Source organism: Sceloporus occidentalis, unplaced genomic scaffold (genome assembly GCF_023333645.1).
Source record: "Sceloporus occidentalis isolate IW3139 unplaced genomic scaffold, rSceOcc1.0.p SCAF_37, whole genome shotgun sequence".
NCBI classification, from domain to species: domain Eukaryota; kingdom Metazoa; phylum Chordata; class Lepidosauria; order Squamata; family Phrynosomatidae; genus Sceloporus; species Sceloporus occidentalis.
In genome coordinates this window covers 10338558-10362358 of record NW_028317017.1, presented here as the reverse complement: position 1 = coordinate 10362358, position 23801 = coordinate 10338558, and the positions used below count along the sequence as shown (strand labels likewise).

At 39.3% G+C, this 23801-nt stretch overlaps 2 protein-coding genes across 4 annotated transcripts in view; both read right to left on the bottom strand.

Annotated features, from left to right (window-relative positions):
* Nucleotides 1-1875: 1875 nt before the first annotated feature.
* On the bottom strand, nt 1876-10098 carry LOC149297820 (deoxyuridine 5'-triphosphate nucleotidohydrolase-like). The gene is made up of 6 exons (XM_089488328.1): nt 9944-10098; nt 9473-9564; nt 8815-8859; nt 3663-3737; nt 3134-3204; nt 1876-1932 (listed from the first exon to the last, which is right to left on the bottom strand). The coding sequence occupies exons 1-6, from the start codon at nt 10096-10098 to the stop codon at nt 1876-1878; spliced, it is 495 nt and encodes a 164-aa protein (XP_089344454.1).
* An 11505-nt stretch (nt 10099-21603) lies between these two features.
* Nucleotides 21604-23801, bottom strand: part of LOC149297819 (solute carrier family 12 member 1-like) — a 42824-nt gene continuing 40626 nt past the window's right edge. For all 3 annotated transcript variants that reach the window (XM_089488338.1, XM_089488336.1, XM_089488337.1), the window contains exons 24-26: nt 22832-22967; nt 22155-22222; nt 21604-21739 (exon numbers count right to left, since the gene is read on the bottom strand). In XM_089488338.1, coding sequence (XP_089344464.1) covers nt 21604-21739; nt 22155-22222; nt 22832-22967 — 340 coding nt within the window. The remainder of the gene's footprint in view (nt 21740-22154; nt 22223-22831; nt 22968-23801) is intronic.

Genomic DNA, 23801 nt, shown 5'->3' with positions numbered 1-23801 from the left:
ACACCACTGAAGTTTAGGAGGTGAGTGTTGATCGTCTCCTAAAAACGGGCGTGTATGGCGGATGTTCATGCCCACGGAAAGGGCCAGACATGGCCCATGAAGCAGATATCTGATCTTTAAGCGAAGAAAGCGACCATAGATCACTTTCTAAGCTTGTTTAATGAAATGACGTGTCAGGCATGCCATAGGTCATTAAGTGACTTTTGTGACGTGCCTGATCCGGCAATGGATGTTAACCTCCTTCATTCCCCTATAGACGTACCAGGACGTCCAAAAAACACCTATTAAGAAACCCCTATGGACGTCCAGCGTCAGGGACACATCCCTGACGCTGCACGGGAGATCAGGCTGTCGTTTGACAGCCTGGACTCCCCACTGACAGCAGAAGCCGGCATTGCCGGCTTTCTGCTGTCCGATCTCATGTAACAGCTTCCGGCATGAAAGCCGGTAAACTGTTACATTGAAACTGCGCAATCGCACAGTTAGCAAACGCGCAATCGGGCATTCCCTTCCGGGTTGCGTCACTGCGGACGTAACCCGGAAGTTCCGATGAGGCACAGAGACGCTGCAATCTCACAGTGTGATCGGTGCAGGGGGATCGCGGGGAGGGGAGTGAGAAACCATGTCTCTCACTCCCCCTCCCGTCCTGAAACAGAAAAGCTGGGAAAATAAAAAATAAAAAAAATAAATATATAAATTCATAATTCATAATAAAAATATAAAAAAAAATCATTAAAATATAAATACTAAAAAAAATTCTAATGTGAGCTGTGATGTCATTGTGACATCACTGGCATGTTCAGGAGGTACCTAGGAGGACCTCTAACCATTTCTGTGTAAAAAAAAAATAAAATATATAAAAAAAAAAACAAAATTGAAAAACCTTACTTCCCATTGCCCTAGCATAACATCTAGCCAGTATAACCCTCCTGCCCCCGTTCACAACCTCCAAACCCGTTAAGCCATAGGCATAAAAATTATACAAAATTGTACACCTTATAGTATGCTCCCTGGTGCTAGGAAAGTCTGGAAAATCTATATAAATTAGGTATTTCTGAAATCAGGACACCTGAATTGATAAACTTGGAGGGGATTTTCCATCACTTTACCTAATTTTGTGAGGATTCAGAGGAAAAAAAAAAAAAAAAAAAAAAAAAAAAAAATTTCTTCTAATCTTCGCTAGTTTTTACTAAATTTCTCATTCTAAATTTTCAGATAATCATCCAACTATGGTATCAAAAGAAAGCTCTATCTCTCCTTGAAAAAACAATATATAGTTTACATGGGTACACTGTTCACAGGAAAGGAGAATAATCGTTAAACCGACATAACGCAAAAATGGCAAAATTGCTCCGGGCTTTGAGGTACCAAAAACCCCTGGGATTGAAGGGGTTAACAAATGTACATTTGTTTTCTAGGTGTAGTGTAGTACGCAGACCTATGGATAGTTACTATATGCAACAGTAAGCACAACATTCTACTCCAGTCCCAATACCAGAACTACACAGTGTAATGGCAGGTAATTGTGAGCCTACAGGTTTTACACATACCAAATATGCAGAGTTTAAGGGAAACCCACGGGCTAAGGGATATCTATAACATTATACATTTTTTAAAAATGTTTCTATTTTAACGGACCTCTATGTTATGCTACAAGCTACACTCACAACAACGAACAATGTTCTGGTCATTCCTACATAACCTCATTAATCTAAGCTTTTGTGGGAACATCTGAATTCCACGATACACGAGTGATATATTTACCATCATTTCCTTGTTCACACTAACAAACAGTTTTATTACAAAAAAAAAAAAACTTTATTATAAGCATTTTTAATACAAAAAGACATAAAACACAGAATCATAGTTTGTAGCTCAGTTTTGACCTGTAGAGCCGAAGCCGCCAGCACCACGCTCTGTATCATCTAAAATCTATAAATGGGGGAGGAAAAAAAAATAAAATAATATATATATATATATATATTTAAATCTGCCAGCAGCTATTACACCAATCCCCAGTGCATCACAACACAAAACCCACATACTTTAATTGCAGGCACGGTAGCTGATTTGTGTATAATTAAGTTCATCTTCTATCTACATTTTTTAAATCCCCTTGTAATACAGTACTGACTTTAGAATACGTGGCAGACCACAGCACACAAAAAGTAGGTTTACCAGAAAAAATAAATGTATATAAAACAATATAATTCCACTACAAACATGTAACCTCTTAGACCTCGCCATTTACACCACAAGGAACCTGGCCCAAACAACCTTAGGAAGTAATGGTGCACAACCCTTAGTGTTTTGCACTGACGGTTTGGGATCTAGATCGTCAGCAGGAGTCAAAAGTACTGGCTCTGTGCTAATGAAGTATAAGGGTGCAAGTGCGGACTGAACTTCATTAACAGAGATCAACTGCAATAGCAATAAAAGTGAGATGGGATGTTTCTGAACCGTTTTTTCCTCTTACAGAAAAATAATCCTAAATAGCCATTAAGAATGTCTGCATTTCTCTAATTTTTAATATAGCAAGAATGCCATGAAGGAGTTACATAGAATAAAAGGAAATTGGTCTCTGTCACGAAAGTCTCTGTGCCCTGGAGGAGTCTCAGGGTCAGCCTCCTCCCTACAGACTCTGGCCTCCTACAACTACCTACTTCCGCCTGGTACAGAGTGCCAGGTTTCCCCAATTACCAGAGACTGGTGGAACTCTGACTCGGGTAGCTGCATTGTGGGAGGGGGTTTTTATGTGGTGCGTTACTCTCCATCGGGTCAGGCCAGGGACTTCTATGGCCAGTATTTGCACCAAGATCCGATATCCAGCTGGTTTTGGCCTAAAGTCAGGGAACCTCCTGTGTTTACCCTCTTCCCCACAGACTACAATAGCAACCCTATTGGACTAAGGTGGGTCGAATGCAAAGGGGGACCTATTGGAGAACGGTGAGCATCTAGTCTCAGTAGATGTTTGAGGGGAGGTGGTGGTGTGGCTGATAAAAAGCATGAGAGTCAGTGGTCTGAATAGGAGAGGAAGCAGATTAACGGATATACCGAGATCCATTACATTTCTGCAACTAGAATGACAACTCTACCCAACATAAAAAAACTGACAGAATTCATATTAACTTACTTTGACCTCATCAAGCTCAGGATACACTATTTGTTCACATATTAACTGTGCAACTCTGTCCCCTTTCTTGACTGCAAAAGAAGCATAAAAATGACATTGAGATAGTGGCAGTTGTATGATAAAAGAGCAGGACCCCTTCCTCTGGTCTGTGTAGCCTATTGGCCTCAAAAGCTTTGTCTACTTAAAATTTGTAAGAATTTGGAAAACCAAAAAGGCTTTGAATGTACTACAGGTTATCTTAACACCTTAAAAAAAACAAAAACATGCCATTCCATGCTGTCTTGAAGAAAGCAGCTATCTGGCAATTCCCTGTGCAGGTGATTGCCTTGCACCTGAGACAAAAGCAACAAAACTCTAAACATTTTCATTTTAATGTATTATTCATAGTAAATGCTTGATTATGCATCTAAAACAAAACATTCTAGATAAAAAAGGTGCATAAACTTTTTTCCAGGACAACACAAATACAGATGTAAGCTGAGCAACTACTCAGTGGACCAGAATAAGCAATTAACTGCATTCTACTTACCTTCAAAGGTGTCCTTTCCAAAGTTAAATAAAACCACTCCTACGTTTCCTCTGTAATCCTCATCAATAACACCAGCTATAAAGATTAAACATGGTGGAAATTGACACCGAGGTTAAGAAACATGTTACCTTATTTTATTATTAAGCAAATTCATTTCCCCACATTAACTATGGAGTAATAAGTCATTGTATGGAAAAAAAAAAAAATTTTTTTAGGTTTGTGTTTTCAGATCGGTAAACATTGCCTGACACGGTATACTTACTGGCAGTAAATTCAAGCACTGGCTCGGCAAGCAATCTGAAGGGTGACCCCCTACGGGTTTTCCTGCTAAGTCAGACCATAGAGGAAGGTCTGAAGGCACCCCGGTTTAAAAAGTACTTAATTATTCTTTAACCCCTTAACGTCCATTGCCAGGTCAGGCACGTCATGCAAAACGGTCACTTAACGACCTATGACGTGCCCGACACGTCATGAGACTTAAACAAGCTTAGAAAGTGATCAACGATCACTTTCTAAGCTTAAACGGTGTTGCTGTAATGCCTCGATGTCGAGGCATTCAGCAACACAGAGATCGGCATGATGGGCCATGTCTGGCCCCTCCCCGGGGCGTCAACATCCGCCATACATTGTATGGCGGCGGACGCCCGTTTTAAAAGCGTTTAGGAGGCTCCTAAACTTCAATGGTGTCGCTGGAATGCCTCGATCAGGAGGCATCCAGCGACACCAAATGCTTACCCCAGGGCGGGCTGTGACCGCTCCGGAGAGCGGTCACAGCCGCACGCAGTCTTCGCCATCCGCAAGATGGCGGCGGCCCAGGAAAAAAAAAAATAAAGTTGAAAAAGTTCGCTAGACGGTCTCCAGACCCTGTAGAGAACTCTGGCTCCACTTGCAGGTTGAATACAGGTACTGCATTCAACCATACAAGTCAATGGACCCCAGCTTTCTAATCACTATGTGATTAGTAAAATATTTAAAAAAAAAAAAAAAAAAAAAAAAAAAGGAAAAAAAGAAAAGCTTAAAAAAAACATGGTAACAAAAAAAAATAAAAAAATAAAGTTTATTATTATGAGCAAGTGCTAAAATTAGCGCTGTATCTTCCCAAAAATCCTGACATGGAAAAATTTAAATAAAAGCATTTCAAATACCCAAGGGGTGTCTAATTTAAAAAAAAAATGAATGGTTTAATGGGGTAAATTGGAGTGGCCTGGCTCAAAGATTGACCGAAAGGGGGGGGGGGGAGCGCACTTCCAAAATGTGGCATTTTAACCCCAAACACCAGACAAACCCATACATGTGGGGTATGACTGAACTCGGGAGATGTTCCTGAACACATATTAGGGTGTTTGATAGTGACGTATACCTGGAGCTATAAATTTATACCCAAAGTACAATTTGTGTGACAAAAAAAAAATAAAAAAAATAAAAAAAAAAAAAATACTACCACAAAGTGTGGCAAAGCCTGGTGGTAGAATCTGATGCATGGAAAGGGTTAAATACTACCATTTTAAGTACCTTGGGGTGTCTAGTTTTCAAAAATGTATGGTTTTATGAGGTAAATTGTAGTGGCCAGGCTCAAAGATAGGGCATAGGCACAGACTGACCAAAATAGGGGGAAAAGCACACTTCCCAAATGTAGCCTTTTAACCCCAAACAGCAGTCAAACCCATGCATGGGTGGTATCACTGTACTCGAGAGATGTTGTTGAACACATATTAGGGTGTTTGATAGTGACGTATACCACAAAGTGTGGCAAAGGCTGGTGGTAGAATCTCATGCATGGAAAGGGTTAAAATACTAGCATTTGAAATACCTAGGGGTGTCTAGTTTTCAAAAATATACGTTTGATGGGGTAAATTGAATTAGCCGGCTTCAAAGATGGTCCTATTAGGACATGGGGGCAGAATTACCAGATGTAAAAGTTCCAAGTAAAAAAAATGTGCACTTCCTAAATGTGGCGTTTTACCTCCCAAACAACCCGACAAACCCATGCATGGGGGTTATGACTGTACTCCGGAGATGTTGCTGAACACATATTGGGGTGTTTGAAAGTGATGTATACCAGGAGCTGTAAATCCATACCTGAAGAGCAATTTTAGCAATAAAAAACACAAAATAAATTACTACCACAAAGTTTGACAAAGACTGGTGGTAGAATTAGTGCATGGAAAGAGTTAAAATTCTAGCATTTGAAATTCCTTGGGGTGTCTAGTTTTCAAAAATATATGATTTGATGGGGTAAATTGCATTGGCCGGCTTCAAAGATACCTGAAATGGCACATGGGGGGAAGAATTACCAGATTTGGAAAAAATGGTTTTGAAATAGCAAAACGCTACTTGTACTTAATGCTCCATAACTTGCAGAAAAAAGCAAAAAAAACAAAAACATTGGGTATTTCTAAACTCAGGACAAATAGTAGAATATATTTAGTAGGTTTTCTCATTAGCTTTTTTGGATGAGTAAAAGATTGTTGGGGTCAGAAAATGTGGGGTTTTTTTTACATTTTTCATCATTTTTTTTTTTTTTTTATGGCAAACTAGATAATATGATTAAAACAATGGTATCTGAAGAAAGCCCTTCTTGTCCTGAAAAAAACAATTTGTGTGGGTCCACTAAATGAGTGAAGAAAATTACATCTAAACACGAACACTGCAAAAGTGTTAAAACAGCCTCGGTCCCAATGGTACAAAAGATTAAACACAGCCTGGTCCTTAAGGGGTTAATATCCTGCCTGGGACACGGTCCCTTTCTGAATAGCCACAAGATTTAGTCCTTAATGGGTTTCTCATCAGTCACCCTATCAAAAAAATGTCTCAACATTTGCCCTTTAGGTCCATGAGATCTCCTTAATGAGGATGCAATCTTTTCCATCTACCAAGTATCATGGAAGGTGGATGTATGGTGATGATTCTCCCCCATTTCCTTTATTACTGTTAATTTATCATTTCTTATGTTCATTCTTCTACATGAATATTTGGGGAACTTGTCCTGATGGCAAAGATGCTCACAGCTTTATGGGAATTGTATAATAGAGGGGAAATGTGCGTTATATATTCTCTTTCGCAACAATGTATGTGGTTACAAGAAAAAAAAAACAAAAAAAACCAAACATACTACTAAGCATTTATTTGGTGGACCAGCGAAGGCGTTTGTCGCATCCTGACACACAGCACAGTTCTGCACATGTGGCTTTCCTAGCTGAAGGCAATGGATTGTTCAGATTCAGCTCTGTGCAGTCCCTTTATGGTGTGTCAGGATTAAATACGGACATCTCTGCTGACGGTCAGGATTTGGCAGAGCGTTCTGGAGGATGGGAGATTGCCCATTCCTGAGCACCTAGTTCTTTTGCGTGAACGCCAACTTGTGTTCTTGACTATGTGCATGTCTGTGCAGGGCCGGCCTTTGGGGTGTGCGACCTGTGCGACTGCACAGGGCGCCACACTCCAGGGGGCGCCGCCGCGGGGTCCGACGCCGCCGTAGCATACCACTGCCGCCAGCAGCGTACCTAGCGGGGGAGGGTGGTCCGCACCGGGTGCCGCTCATCAGGGGGGCAGCTGGCACCCCTCCAGAGACGGACAGTAATGTCCGCCGCTGGAGGAGCAGGCTCGCAAGGGAGCGGTATCGGAGGTCTTTAACAGACCTCCGGCTCCCTTGAGTGATTTTAAGCCGGTTCAAGGATCTCCCTTGAACCCGGCTTAAAATCACTCAAGGGAGCCGGAGGTCTGTTAAAGACCTCCGATACCGCTCCTTTATGATTCGCGCGGGAACAGATGCTTTGCGCCGGGGTTTGTTGTCAGATCCCGGCGCACAACACTGAAGCCACGCCCACCGCTGTCTGTGCCCTCTGACCCGGAAGAAGACAGAAGAACTGAAGAAGAGGAGCGAAGAGAAGGAAAAGGAGCTGTAAGGAGAAAATAGGAAAGCATTCAGTGAGAGCGTGAGTGGATTGGTATGCGTGTGTGGATTGGTATGCGCGTGTGAGAGTGATGGGTGTTATGCTGTACCATTTCCAATGTCTTTTTCATGATCTAATTATGCTCTAAAAGTACATCATAACTCCCATCATTCTATACTGTTCCATACAGTGGCAGAGCTGGGAGGCAGAGGCCTTGCACCCCCACCGCAGGACTCCTGAAAGGTAAGTGAACTTCAAAGAGGGAAAGGGTAGATAGTTAGGAGGGGGTAGATAGGGAGAAGGGAGTAAGAAGGGGTAGATAGGGCAATCATACTCCTATCATGCCAAGTCTGCGAGTACATCCTGAAATCTGGGTATGCCTGGGCATGATAGGAATGTGATTGCTGTTAATTATATATATATATATATATATATATATATATATATATATATAATAAAAATATTGTTATTTAATTGTTTTGTCCTATTTTGGTGTGTTACTTTAAATAAAAGTGTTAGATTCTTTACGGTGGGGGGGGGGGTCATTTTCGGTTTTGGCCAGGTAAATGCTGCACTTTCGGTTTCAGTCCAGAATTTGTTTCGGTGCATCCCTACTACTAAGCCAGACAATGAAATGGTATGCCTACACCACATCAATGTTCGGCGTAGTATATAGTGATTGGGGTTTTGTTACAAGTTTTTATTCCTTTCTTTTTTTGGGATGGGGGGGGCACCAGAGGAGTAGTCCTGTAGGCTCTGTGTCTGTGTTGTGGGAATAACAGGGTGCCATGAGTTATATCTTTTGCATGGGCACCATAAAGTCTGTACAACATATTCTTGTCTCAGTGTCAATCTTTGATTGCCAAGTTGTGCGTCTCTGTAAACCTATGTTTGGACACACTGTTGTGGAAGTGTCTGAGTGATATCAATCGTTTGAATGCTTGTCAGATGTATACATCATAACCAAACACAGATGATTTTATGGTGCATTAACATTGCAGCCCCCAATAAAAGTCTATAGATTTAAACTGGCGTTTAGACCAGAGTTTGAAGTCATTGGTTTAAAACTAAGGATATTAAACACATGAGGTTGCTTCTACATAAGCTCCAAATGCCACATTACAGAAAATTAGATACAATGGGGTGCAATTAAAGATACACAGTAAAGGCCTTCACCTAGGTCAGCCACACTGTTACTATACATTACCAAGAATCCCTGGTTTACTTTGTGAAATTGTAACAGTAAGAAGTCTACTTACCTCCAACATCAATAAAGTACTTTGCAGCCAAGCCAGACCGGGGAGCTGAAAAGCATTATTTTACATGGCTTTTATTTGAACTCTTTGTTGATTAATATGAAAGACAAGCATATACAACTGATTTTTTTTTTTTTTTTTTTTTTTACTAAAGGCATCACTTTCATTTAAATTAGAGCATTAACATATGGTTAAAAAAAAAAAAGGAGATGCTCTGCTATCATATTCATTAAAGTGTATATGATTGCTGAAGTATATCTAACTTTTAGCTTTTATAAAGATATGCAAGCAATAAAATCTTTCATAACTGATCCACCTTGAGTGGCTGAGAGTGATGTGCATTTCAAGTAGTTGGCATCTGCGTGAAAATGTGTCAGAATAGTTAATGGTGGTCAGTGCGGCCGAGAGCCAGCGGGCATGCGCCAGTGCGGCCGAGAGGTAAGCGCTGTTACAGTGTGACATTAGCGTGTTGAAACATTGTTTGTAGTGAGTTTGCATCAGTGTGGCTGAGACCCCCTAATAAGGTCTCAGTGCAGTTATGAATGGCCAGTACGTCTCAATGAAAATAACCGTATGCATTGTGATATCTGCAGCATTTTACCTAAAAGGTAGCAACCTTAACAGAAAATTGAGTAAATGAACACATGTACATTAAACTTACCCACTCTTCCATAACAGCCTGAGGGAACACAAATCTGTATATCTGTTTTCACCACCACCTTGTCCATTGACGGAATTATATAGTCATACGCACTAAGAAATAATAATAATAATAATAATAAAAGGGTTTCTACTGAGAATACATTACAAACCTCTGAGGAAAACAACACCACCCATGTCAATATGGTATAGTCGGTAAATGGGACCGTTTACAGTAGATTTTTGGTTTTCACCCCCCTTTTCACTTTAGCGAATAGACCCAAATGTCAAAAGAATGTGTGAAGCACTACACCCTTACCAGGCAGGTAAAGGTTAACTACATGTGACGAATAACCAACTGCCCTTTACACTTTATAACTCTCACAACAGCAAGAGGCTACATGCCGACGCATTTCCTACCTGTAAAACTCCGCCACAGGCGGGAAAAAGGCATGACAGAGCGGCATGTATACATACAAACACTGTGTGTTACCTGTATAGATCATACCCCGCCGCCCGGACTGATCCTCTGGTGGGGGTAAAAGCATTCTCTGACAGCTTCGCGAACCTGAGCAGAGGCAACCGGTTTTCGGGGACATCTTGTTTGGACCGTTTGGAGGGAGAGGTAGATACAGCAGACACCGGCATTATTAAAAACAGAAACACAAAAAAAAAAGTCAGAATTCGCGCGCCAAGTAAAGCGCGCGTAGCCAATAGCATCTCGAGCTGACCCCTTGCGCGCCAAACCTCCTTCCTCATTACACACGCCCCGTAAAATAACACCCGCTTGAGGTACCGCACAGAAACTAAAGCATCGAAGGCGGTGGATGCCGCCGATGCACTGAACGGGAAGTAGTTAAACGGTGTATGTATGGCGAGTGGCTGCTGCGCTGTATTAAAGAAGAATTACAACCGGGCGTTATTCTGCCGCGAGTGGGTTTAGCGTTTTGAGTTCGGATATGGAGTGCGGTCGCTGCACACCACTCGCTGCAGAATTGCATTGTTAAGATGTACATGCATATACCTGACCGAAATGTTTATTCCGACGATGCAGTGCGGCCTACGCTTAATTATTACATATACTCTTTGCTATATCCTTTTGTTTCTCCACAGTGCGTGTCCTTATGGCCTAGTGCTCTAAAACACAGTTACCTCGCTTGGCGTGACACAGTGTCCGTGCGAGAAGAACTGGCTTCTTTAGGATGAAGGGTAAATTACACAATACTCTAGTCCTGAGAGAAATGCAGCAGCGAGCGGCCATTATCCTTGGCGAGCTGCGTCGTCAGCCTGCGATACAATTACACGGCCTCCCTCCTTATATATTTATACTAGTCACAGCGCTGAAAAAACACTGGTAGCTTTACCGCGTATGAAGTAGGTATTTAATATATATTGTTTAATGTCTATAAACAATTAGTAGCTATTTTGTTAAAGTTCACATGCCAAAGTATTTTAACCCCTCAAGGGCCAAGGTTATTTCGCAACCTTTCCCAAAATCAGAAATACGTTTTCAAGATTTTGCTGTCTTTATTCAACTGTGAACAATGTGTACTCATGTTCTATATAAATATATGGTTTAGAAATAATTATGTACATAAGCCATCACTTAGTATTAAAAAATAGTAAAAACCTATTTTTTCACATGTGTGCCTATAAAAACTACGCAAAGCCTGTGCAAATTGAAAAAAACTGCAAGCAAAGTTTAGGTTTTTGTTCTGAGTTTAGAAATATGTTGGTAGCCACAGGGTTAAATATAAATGACACGCATCGCTGTTTCCAAACGATTTTTTTAAGAAATGTAATATAGCATCTAGAAAAAGTAAAACTGCTGAACCAAAGATTATTTTTTTTTAAGTTGACCCAGTATTTTACTAGGGAGATTTTAACACTTTATTTAACAGCTTCAATGCTGATCTCTGTCAAACATTGCAGTAATATATATATATTAAAATTTTTAACACGTTATATCCAAACACCGTATTTCAGTACATTTCTGTACAAGTGTGCACAAAATTAGCTTTTATTTGAGTACTTCAATACCCCTCATGCATGGGTAAGTTTTTTTTCGGCGTTTTGGAATGTGTATTTCAGTTTTCAAACTTGGAATTTTGATAGGTTACTTTGCAAGGTCCACATCTTGTCTGAAAACCCCATAAAACTGCATATGTTCAGTAACTAGACAGCTCAAGAAATCTGGGCATATTGGCCTGTCTCATGCAGCTCATTCTACACCAGCACTTTTTAAAGTTTGTGTTACCAAAAAAATAAAAAAATAAAAAAAAAAAAGCATTTGTGAAAGAACAAAAAAGGTATTCAGTAACCCTTGAATACCACAATACCCCACATCCATGGTTTAGTCATGTTTTTCAGATGTTGTGGGGTCAAAATTGGACTAAAAAAAAAAAGTTGGAATTCTGACAGATCACTCCACTGAGGTCATATCTCAGTTGAGACACAGTAGAGGTTCATTATTTCAAGTTAACCCCATAAAACTGCATATTCTGTAAAGGTAGACCCCATGAAGATTTCAACATCCCACTTACCTTACCCCACTTACCTTTCTAGGTGGTCCACGGCAACCACAAAACCAACAGAAACACAGGCGTTTTAGGTTTTTGTTCTACCTTTTTGGGATGGGTGCTGCATGCTGGGCTCCCTGGAACATGAAAGAAAACACAAAAAAGTAATGTCCCACTTCTGAGCATGTAGATACCATGTGTGGTATGTCAGCTTTACATAGTCACAAGAGACCCCCAAATGAATGAGTGTGTGTGATTACAGTTGAGCCAGGATGGTGCACCTCAAGCTTTTTGATGGTGAAACTAACCCTAACCACCAAAATAACTCCCACAAAGTATATTCTCTTGAAGCACATCACCTGAGGATTTCAAAGGCACCTCACATACCTTTCTAGGTGGCCCACAGCAGATATATATGTAATGGAAACACAGATTTTTTTTTTCTCTCCTTTTGAGTGTCAGACCCATATTGGGATTGGTGCTGCACACTTGGTTACCTGTGACAGTAAAGAAAACATAAATAATGAATCTCCCTCTTCTGAGCACTACGGTCACAAGAGACCACCTACGGACACAGATTTGGGACACCTGCATTTTGGGAAGAGGTTTTATGTGTGGTGTGTTAATCTCCGTCGGGTGAGGTTTTACAGGACAGAGACGTCCATGGCCAGTATTTGCACCAAGATTTGATATCCAGCCAGTTTCAGCCAGAAATCAGGGAACCCCCGTGTTTACCTTCTTCCCCACAGACTACAATAGGGACCCCCTACTGGGCTGAGGGTGCCCGAGTGGAAAGGAGGGACTGATGGCAAACTATGTGTGTTTTGCTGTTACACTTGTATGTGAATTTAAATAACAGTGTGTTTTCAATAAAACTTAGTCCTGTTTCGACCTCAACATTGGTTCTGCTGTAATAACTCCTTTTCAGGACAGTACATGTGCTGAATACACTAAGCTATGACTAACCCCAGCGTCAAGACAGCTCCGGTGAAAGCAGCATCCCTTTTTATGATGTTGGTTCTGTCTGGCGCTGAAGGGGTTAACCGCTGGTATTTCAGTAGAAGGAAGAGCAGCTTTGCGGGAGTACCCAGTCGGGGTACAGGGCGTCCCATCACAATATCTATATTAAATATGGACAGAGGCGTATATAGGGTATGGCAGCCATGGCACGTGCCATGGGCGCCATCTCAAGGGGGGCGCCGGTGAGCGGCTTTTAAATGCCGCTCACCGGCATTTTTTTTTTATTTTTTTTTATGCGGAGGAGAGAGCCCTCTACCCCCGTCCCGGTGCCGGCATTTCATGCAGAGCGCCGCAATATGCCGGCATATTGCGGCGCTCTGCATGAAATACCGGCACCAGCGAGCGGCTTTTAAACACTGATGCGGAGGAGAGAGAGGGGCGCCTAGCAACCGCTCGGCGCCCCTCATTCTCCTCCACGAGCCCTCTACCCCCATCCCGGTGCCGGCATTTCATGCAGAGCTCCGCAATATGCTGGCATATTGCGGCGCTCTGCATGAAATACCGGCACCAGCGAGCGGCTTTTAAACACTGATGCGGAGGAGAGAGAGGGGCGCCGAGCGGTTGCTAGGCGCCCCTCTCTCTCCTCCGCATCAGTGTTTAAAAGCCGCTCGCTGGTGCCCGCTGCTTCACTGCTGGGCGCCGAAATATGACGTCATATTACAGCGCTCAGCAGTGAAGCAGCGGGCACCAGCGAGCGGTGCAAGAAGACAGAAGCATCGTCCTCCCGTCGCTGGACTTCAAGGTGAGAGAGAAGGGGGGGGAGAGAGGGGTTAAAAAGTGATAAGGGAGGGAGGGAGTTAAAAAGTGATGAGGGAGGGAGTTAAAAAGTGATCAGGGATGGAGAGAGGGGGTTAAAAAGTGATAAGGGAGAGGGGGTAGATATAAGTAAAGAGTGTGCATTAATGTGTGGATGCATTGAGTGAATGAGGGAGAGCATGAGTTAATGTGTGGATGAGTTGTCTGAATTAAAGTGTGAATTAGTGAGTGACTGTAAAAGTGTTTGTGTATCATAGATGTATAATTGTGGAAGGGCAAAGATGGCACTAGCAGGAGGTTTGAGCCTTGGGGACCAAGATGGCACAGGCAGGGTGTATATGGGACAAAGATGGCACTGGCCGGACTGTTTGGGGACAAAGTTGACTTGTGCTGGGCTATTTGGCGACAAAGATTGCAAATTTTATGTGTGTAATCTGGGCGCTGGTCAGGTTCTATGTGGGCAGTGTGGACGCCAGGGCTGGCTTTGGGGTGTGCAACCTGTGATCTATGCCTGTAATTTAGGGGGTTTTAAATATACCTTTAATGCCGTGTTTTTATGTGAATTCCAATTGATCTTTACCTGCAAAGCTGGGTTTTTGTGTTATTCTGTAGATCCATATCTGCTATGCTATGTTTCCATACATTATTTATGTGTACCTGCAAATACAGGGTTAATATGTCTTATTCAGTTGATCTATACCTGCGATGCTACGTTTCATATATTATTATTGAATACCTGCAAATACAGGACTTGCATGTCTGATTCTGTTTATTTGATATATACCTTCAGTGCTGAGATCACAAGTGAATTTCAATTGATCTGGGTTTGTGTGTTGATCTATACCCGCTATCGGCAGCAGGGACTAATATATATATATATATATATATATATATATATATATATATATATATATATATAGGCAGCAGGGGCTAGTAAATGGGTTTTAGATATTTGGACAGGGGTGCAATTTCAGTGCTTGCCATAGGCGCTATTTTCAGTAGATACGCCTCTGAATATGGATCAAGGGAGGCATACCTCCTGCTCATTATAACCCCTTCGTGACAAAGGCTGATTTTACTTTTTGTACCCTTCGTGACAATGGCCGTTTTAACATTTCTGCGCTGCTCGTGTTTAGCTGTAATTTTCTTCTTTCCCGTTTACTGAACTCACACACATTAGATATTGTTTTTTTCAGGACAAGAAGGGCTTTCTTTAGATGACATTGTTTTGATTGTATCATATTATTTACTATTAAAAAAAAGTATAAAATATGGTGAATAATTTAGAAAAAAATGACTGTTTCTAACTTTTAGTTGAAAAATCTTTTACTCATCTATAAAAGGTAATGAAAAAACCTGCAAAATAGATTCTACTATTTGTCCTGAGTTTAGAAATACCCAATGTTTTTATGTTTTTTTGCTTTTTTCTATACATTATGGGGCAATAAGTACAGGTAGCATTTTGCTATTTCAAAGCCATTTTTTCCAAATCTGGTAATTCTTCCCCCCATGTGCCATTTCGGGTATATTTGAAGCCGGCCAATGCAATTTACCCCATCAAGTTATATATTTTTGAAAACTAGACAGCCCAGGGTATTCCAAATGCTAGTATTTTAACCCTTTCCAAGCACTAATTCTACCATTAGCCTTTGTCAAACTTTATGTTAGTATTTTTTTTTTGCATTTGTTTTTTCACACACATTTTACTTCAGATATGAATAAACAGGTTCTGGTATATGTCACTATCATAAAACACCCCAATATGTGTTAAGCAACATCTCCTGAGTACAGCGATACCTCACATGAATGATTTTGCCTGGCTGTTTGGGGGCAAAAAGGGCCACATTTCAGGCATGCGCATTTTTCAATGTTGAACTTTGGCATTTGGGGATCCACTGCCCATGCCCTATTTGGTACATCTTTGAGCCGGGCCATTTCAGTGTGCCCAATAAAGCCATATATTTTTGAAAACTAGACACCCCAGGGTATTTCAAATGCTAGTATTTTAACTCTTTCCATGCACCATATCTACCACCAGTCTTTGTCAAACTTTGTGGTAGTCATTTTTTTGCATTTGTTTTTTCACACACATTTTACTTCAGGTATGAATTAAAAGGTTCTGGTATTTTACCTCTTTGCATGCACACATTTTACCACCAGAATTTTTTCAAAGTTTGCAGTAGTATTCTTTTGTGTGTATTTTTCCCCCACACACCTATGTTATGTATGAATTTACAGCTCCTGGTATATGCCGCTGTCACACGACACCCCAATATGTGTTCAGCAACATCTCCTGAGTACAGTGATACCCCACATGCATGGGTTTGTCATTTTTTGCGGGAACTAAAAGGCCACATTTGGTACGTGTGCATTTTTCTAATTGGAAATTAGATGTGTGGCCATTCTTCCCCCCGTGTTAATTGGGGCATTGTTGAACCCGGCCAAATCAATTTACCCCATTAAATCATACATTTTTTAAAAGTAGACACCCCATGGGCATTTAATATGCCAGTATTTTAACTCTTTCCATGCGAGAATTGTTTTAACCTAATATGCTAATTTTAGGACTTGCTCACAAAAATATATTTTTTATATATATATATTTTTTTGCCTTTTTTTTAAAAAAAAATGTAACATTCTTTTTCAACTTGAAGGTTCCCCTGATAGTGACATCAGTGGGAAATTATTTTTACATTTTACTGTTTTTTTTACTATTTTTTTCTAATTATTATTCATTTTATTTTATTTTTTAATTTATTTTTACTAATCACACTGTGATTAGAAAGCTGGGCTCCATTGACTTGCATGGTTGAATGCAGTACCTGTATTCAACCTGCAAGTGGAGCCAGAGTTCTCTAGAGGGTCTGGAGAGCCTCTAGCGAACTTTTTCATCTTTATTGTTTTTTTTCCCGGCTGTGACTGCTCTCCGGAGCGGTCACAGTCCATCCTGGGGTAAGTGTTTGGTGTCGCTGATCGAGGCATTCCAGCGACACCATTTAAGTTTAGGAGGTGATCGTTGATCGCCTCCTAAATGCTTTTAAAACAGGCGTCCGCCGCCATACAATGTATGGCGGATGTTGACACCCCGGGGAGGAGCCCCTAGTGCCGATCGTGGCGTTGCTGAATGCCTCGAGGTCGAGGCATTACAGCAACGCCGTTTGGGTGCAAAAAGCGAAAGTAGATCGCTTTCTGCACCCGTTTAAAGACGTGCCGGTCCTGGCACGTCAATTGTCGTAAACAACATGTTTTTCTGTGACGTGCCCGGACCGGCAATTGTCATCAAGGGGTTAAATATATTTGGATTGCCCACATTATGCACATTAAAACGAAATATAAAGGAATTATGTAATTATGGATCCCCTCCCTGCTCTGCTTTTATATAGGCTCTCTTTGTTACTAGCCTGCTTTTTTTTTCTTTGAAAGATGCAGCACAGCCATTGGACAAGCCCTCAGTATGATGTGAAATTAGTGAGCTGATTGGACAAATGAAGATTAGCTCACTCAATGTCCCTCATTTTAGTAAAGTTAAAATGGCGGCCACGGTGACCGAATGAACGAAGATTTTCATATTGCTCACATTCGTTTTTCGTTTCTTTCGTACAATGTTGCATTTGTTGGTTCGTTATTTGTTAGTTTGTTGTTTCGTTAAAATTCTGCACGAAAACAATTGCACAAGTCTAGTTTGGACTGATCCAAACATTAATTAATAATATAGGGTATAAGGCCCAGGAATTTTTTTTAATTTACTGGGGAGCTCAAGTATAACTTGTTTTGGGTTATCATGTACTATCAAAGCTTTCTTGGGGCAGATCTTGAGTGTTTCTGTAAGGAGAATTTCTGTAATTTATTTCTCCCTCTTATTTTTAATCAGTTTGTAATTTGTAACCGTTTGTTGTTACATCCCTTATTATACAAATATGCGCTGTGAATATTTTTTATTTCACAATAAATCATTCATTTATTAAGTTCGTGCCTTTGTCTGGTATCAGAACCACGTTTACCCTGAAGAGACTTTCTTAATACTTCTGCATAGATGCGTGGCGAAATTGTATGTTTGGGTACCCTTCTTAAGATACTCAGTAACAGTATATTAAACTGTGAGTGTTTTAACCATTTTTGGAGTGGAAGAAGTGGGTGGTGTGTAAGCTGGACTTTTAATCATTATTTTCTGGTCTAACATAGACAGATTTTTCAACCCTCTTACCTCCAAAGTAAGTCACATGCCCACTTGGAGTAGTGCGCGTGCGTGACACCGCATATCTTGTTTACAATGGTACAGACAAAAAAAAAAGCTGGTGTCAGGAATGTATGGAAAGATGGATTGGCTTTGCCTCTAAAAAGATTGGTTCTAAGAGCAGCCAGATCTGATAAAGAAGGGGCAACCAGTCGGATGCAGTGGCAAAACAAGGTGCTTTAAAGGGGGAGCTAATGAATAACGACCACCTTTTAGGACTGTTTATAGTCGCAGCAGTCACCAGACATCAGGAACAAGAAGAACTATTCATAGCCCAGTGGAGTCTGGATACCCTGAGAGCTGTTTTAACATTTCTGTGGTGCTCGTGCTCAGCTGTAATTTTCAGGACAAGAAAGATACCTAATTTTTTTAGATACCATTATTTTAATTTTATCATATTATTTACTACAAGAACATAAAAAATATGGTCAAAAGTTGAGAAAACAAGGACTTTTTCTGAGCAAATTAAAAACCAGCTAAATGGATTCTACTATTTGTGCTTTAGAAATACCCAATGTTTTCACGTTGGCTTATTTGTTTAATTTTTTTATTTTGCATGCTATAGAGCAATAAGTACAAGTAGATTTTTTCTATTTCAAAACCATTTTTTTTTTAAAAAACCTATTTGGGACATCTTTGAAGCTAGCCACTTCAATTTATCCCCATTAAACCATATGGATTTGAAAACTAGACACCCTAGGATATTTCAAATGCTAGTATTTGAACTCTTTCCATGCACTAATTCTACTACCATGATAGGCCACATTTGGGACATGCACAATTCAGTTTTTCCACTGGGAATTTTGACATTTTGAAAAGTCTGCCCCATGTCCTAATTTGGACATCACTGAAGCCAGCTAATTCAATTTACCCCCATCAAACCATATGTTTGAAAACTAGACACCCCAGGGTATACTGGTATTTTTTATTTTTTTTATTTTATTAACAACATACTAAAAGTGCAGTTTGTTATCTACAATTTAGCACAATATCTATTGTACGAAGCAGAAACATTATACATTTTGTCACATCTGCATTTGAAAACATAAAAAAAGACAAATTACTTACAAAACATACAACTTACATAGATTCCATTAGTCTTTATTATCCTCCTGTCAATGTTCTGTGTGTGTGATTTTAAAGGTTTGTCTAACAAGCACTTCTCTCATTTCAGGGATCTAAATTACCATGGACCACAAATTTTATCCTATCCTCCCAAAGATTGTAAGTATTGATATTCAAAAGTGTTTGTGTCAAAATTCCCTACTAGTATACTGGTATTTTAATATTTAGGCACTAATTCTACTACCAGTCATAGTCAAAGTCACTTTATTTATTTTTTTTGCATTTTTTTCACACACATTTTACTTAAGGTATGAATTTACCACTCTGGTATATGTCACTGTCACACAACAACCCCATATGTTTTCAGCATCATCTCCTGAGTACAGTGATATTATTCATACATGGGTTTGTTGGGTGTTGTGAAGTGCGCATTTTTAAAATTGGAATTTTGACAATTCTACCCCGTGTCCTATTAGGCAGACAAGCTTTGCAAAGTGTGCATTTTGGGGGGAATTTCAACATCTGGTTAGTCTGTCTTTTTTTTGGGACATCTTTGAACCCGACCAATTCGATTTACCCAATTAAATCATACATTCTTTAAAATTAGACACCCCAGTTCATTTAAAATGCCAGTATTTTAACTCTTTCCATGCAAGGACTTTTGTTAAGATATAGCGCTAATTTTATGACTTTCTAATAAAAATAAACTTTTATACATATTGTATTTTTTTTTACTTTTTTTTTTTATTTTCTTGGAACTGGATGGTTCCCCTGATGTCGACATCAGTAGGAAACATTTTTTTACATGTTACCAGGTTTTTATTTATTTTTTAAACTATTTTTTATTTACTGATCACATTGTGATTAGTAAGCTGGGCTCCATTGACTTGCATGGAGCATCTTGAGAAAGTTTTTTTAACAGGTGGCACCATCTTGCGAGAGGCAAACTCTCCCACAGTGGTGCTGGTGACTGCAAGAGGTTGATAATCTCCAAATAAGAATAGCCTTTGAGATGGGGTGCGATTTTCCCTTGGACTTTTTCCCTTGGAGATTGGACTGTTACTGACTATTCCATATTACCACTGACAATGTAAACAAATTTAACTGGTTAATAATGTTGAAACATGGAAAAACATGGAAAAATCCAAACCAAAAGGTACCATATAAGTACTGAGCACCAGGCCCATATCTAATTCCAATTCGAAACAACTGTATTATATTCAAGGATTATGATTATTTATGTCCTGGCAAACATTTTTAACTATGTAGAACACCATCTAGAAAAATGCCAAGTTACTATGAATGGACCAAAACACAAACACAATAATGGTAAATGATAAATGGATGGAAAGTACTCCTCTGTCAAACAGGAGCATTTCATATCCAGCTGCCAGGGACTGATTTCATCAGTATCATTACAGCAGCTCATGGTACTTTTGCACTGGTACCCATATCTAGTCCTGCGTCATAATTAAAGTCCCTAGAGATGCCATAATCACTAGTGTAGGTATAACCCTGTTTTACATAGATACTGCAATACAAGAGGGGGAGGAAAAAATCTCCATAGACCCTGACCTCAGGTTCTTATTAGACCATAAACCCAACAACATTATTCAAATAAATAACTTAATGGTATAAATTAACCATACAAATACTCCCATAACGATATGATGTCCAATGTGCACTAGAAGGTAGAAAAAACCCATCAGCACCACTGCCTACGTGACAAAACACGTTGTGTAGCCATAGGTAATGTGCAAGAATGTGAAACGCTACATACTTTGAGCTCACTATGTCATTTGTATTTGTAGTACAAAATGAAAGCTAATCTAATTCCATTATTCTATATTCTGGTAAGTAATGAACTGCAATGTTTTGTATACTAGATATATCTTTAATTACATATTTTATTGTGCTTATTGATTTCCCAGATGGAATTGAAAGCAAGACAGTGTGCTATACCCAAACCTAGCAGATCAGAGCAAAGTATAGTAATAATAAAAGAAGCTGAGAACAAAAAGCTTGTCATAAATGAAGCATGCAGACTAAGTAAGTAATAAACAGCTCAATAAATGTTTAATATATTTATTTCTTTTTAAAAGCATTCAAAATATTCTCACTCCTAATCAAAAAGATTGGTTTTCGAAAGAATAGTTTTTCTTTAAAAAAAAATAAAATAATAACAATACATTCAGAGTGCAATAGACCTAAAGATGGTCACTAAAAAAAGAAACATTTATGTGCAGATCATTGTAATATTTTAAATTCACAATTATATATATCATAGAAACAGTATTTTTTTTTCTATTATGTCTGCATATTATTACAATTAGCTCATCAGCAATTGGATTGTTTAAATAAATATTTTCTTTATTGATAATGATTTTCATGTTTGAATTTAACCATAAATTTGCATGTTTTGTACCACAAACAGATGTACGTTTGGTATTATAATATATTGAATTTGTATATATTGTCAAAGACTTCAATTAATACATTGAAAGTTATGCACGCTAAGTGGTTAACTCAAAAACATTTTTTTTCGACAGGTGTAGAACTTTAAGAATAGAAAGTTAGGACATTTTTGTGATTTCCTCTAACCAGCAACACAGGAGGCAGATTTTTAGACAGGATTTCTACCCATGCCATATAAAGATGATCTGATACTGTTCCTTTTCTTGCAATGGGGAGGCTTCTGTATAAAACAAAGAAAAAAAAACAGTAGAATAATTATTAGTGATGTGTCAACCGCATACAGTGATTAAAAAGAAAACAAACATGGAGTACTATATCAAAGATATCCTTCACCTTTCTTGTTTAGCATTCAACCGTTCTTATCAAAAGCCACCCCCAATTGGAGAAATATGCTCACCCCATATTTCAGCTACTTCTTCAACATACGCCACTGTGTTGATCCAGAGAAATGCAGAACCCCAGACGTTTCACAAATTTGCTTAAAGAATAATTACCTTGCAACTCTAAAAAACTTTAAAAATGGAGCAGTTTCTACCATTATTCATAACAGAGTATCCAATTCTTTCATAAAAGTATTTTTAAAACAATCATAAGAACATTCACCTCCCAAACTGTAAGGTATAGGTCATACTTACAGAACAATGAGGTTAGCTGATCGAGAATTTTCCTGTAAAAGCTCATTAAGTCTGACTTGGCGGTAACTCTGTGAATAAACATCAGATATTTTATTAATTATACCAAGCTTTGATTACATAAGCTTTTGGGACCTGAAAGGCTTCCTTTCCTCTTCAGATGGCAGACATTTTCTCTTGGTGGAATACAGCTGTATGCATTTGTATTAATAAAAAACTGAAACATGTACATTGCCATATATAATTTGGTAAAAAAATATCACTCCTGGTCCTTGCAGGCTACCTATAATCAGCATTATTAGTATTCTACATTTAACCTTTAGGATATAAAAATGCTACAGGCAAATAATTTCTTTGCTGCAAAATATATCTCCTCCAACTTCGCAAAATATTGTGGAAATATTTTTGTATGGATTGGTATGTTTCCTGGAACTAACCTACAATGTTTTAAGAGAGTAAATCTCCTTCTCCTCTCTGCTTTCCAATAGATGAACAAGCGTTATCAAAATTGTATCCTTCCACAGACATCATTGAGCAACACAGTTAAACTGTTGATGAATAGAACAGTATCCATGAATATTATTCTAGATACCGCCACCCTTCAGGGCTGCCAATCCCATATACGCCATAAAGACTTTTATTGTATTTGATAATTTTTGTTGTTGCTAATATGTTTATACCTTCTCTTTGAACATTTCCAACTCTGAGTCTGTAATTTTCCATGGGTTTTCTCGTCTTATTTTTTCAGCAGTGGGTACATCTTTGGAGCTCTCGTGTAGACGATATGGTTCAATCATCTCTTCAAAGAATTTCCAACTACAACAACATGCAAGGCTTGCTAACTTATTTTGTGAAATCTAGGTTTTGTGGACTCATTACATAAAATGTTCTCCAATAAACAACAAATTCAAATGAAATATATTTTCTTTACTGGATATATAAAACATATATGTGTATAGTATTAAAGCTGATGGTAATTCTCTAACCATTGATGCCACTTTTAAGTTATGCTTCAGAAATACCCTATGACATGGGCGTCCAACACGCGGCCCGCCGGACATCAAGGTGTAGCCTGCATGAGATCTGCAGCGGTACCATCACCTCCAATTGCCCTCGATGAGATAGACTGAAGCATGCTCCGGGAGTAGGGATAAAAAAACTAAATCTTGTGGAAAGCCTTCCCAGAAAAATGGAAGCTGTTATAGTTGCAAAGGTGGGACCAACTACATATTAATGTCTTATAATTTAGAATGTGATGTCCTATAAGTCCCTGTTGGTATAATGGTCAGGTCTCCCAATACTTTTGTCCATATAGTGTATGTGTGTGTGAGGATAAGTCAGTGTGTGAACATGTGTCTTTGGGTATGTTTATGGGTATGATAGTGTAGGTATGTGTGTATGTGTGTGTCAGGTATGATAGTGAAAGTGTGTGTATGTGTATGTTAGTGTGTGTGTGGGTATTTTAGTGTGTGAATACATGTCTTTAGGTATGTTAGTGTGTGAACATATGTCTGGGTATGTTAGTGTGTGAACATGCGTCTTGGGGTAGGTTAATGTGTGTGTCTGGGTATGTTAATGTTTGAACATGAGTCTTTGGGTATGTTACTATGTGTGTGTCTATGCACACATACATTTCTGATGAATTGGGCC

Coding starts and splice junctions, on each gene's coding strand:
- LOC149297820 (XM_089488328.1), bottom strand. CDS start 10,098: ATGCCGGTGTCTGCTGTATCTACCTCTCCCTCCAAACGGTCCAAACAA. Junction 8,860..9,472: donor AGGCTGTTATGGAAGAGTGG/GTAAGTTTAATG, acceptor AATGCTTTTCAG/CTCCCCGGTCTGGCTTGGCT. Junction 1,933..3,133: donor CTGAGCTTGATGAGGTCAAA/GTAAGTTAATAT, acceptor CCCCATTTATAG/ATTTTAGATGATACAGAGCG.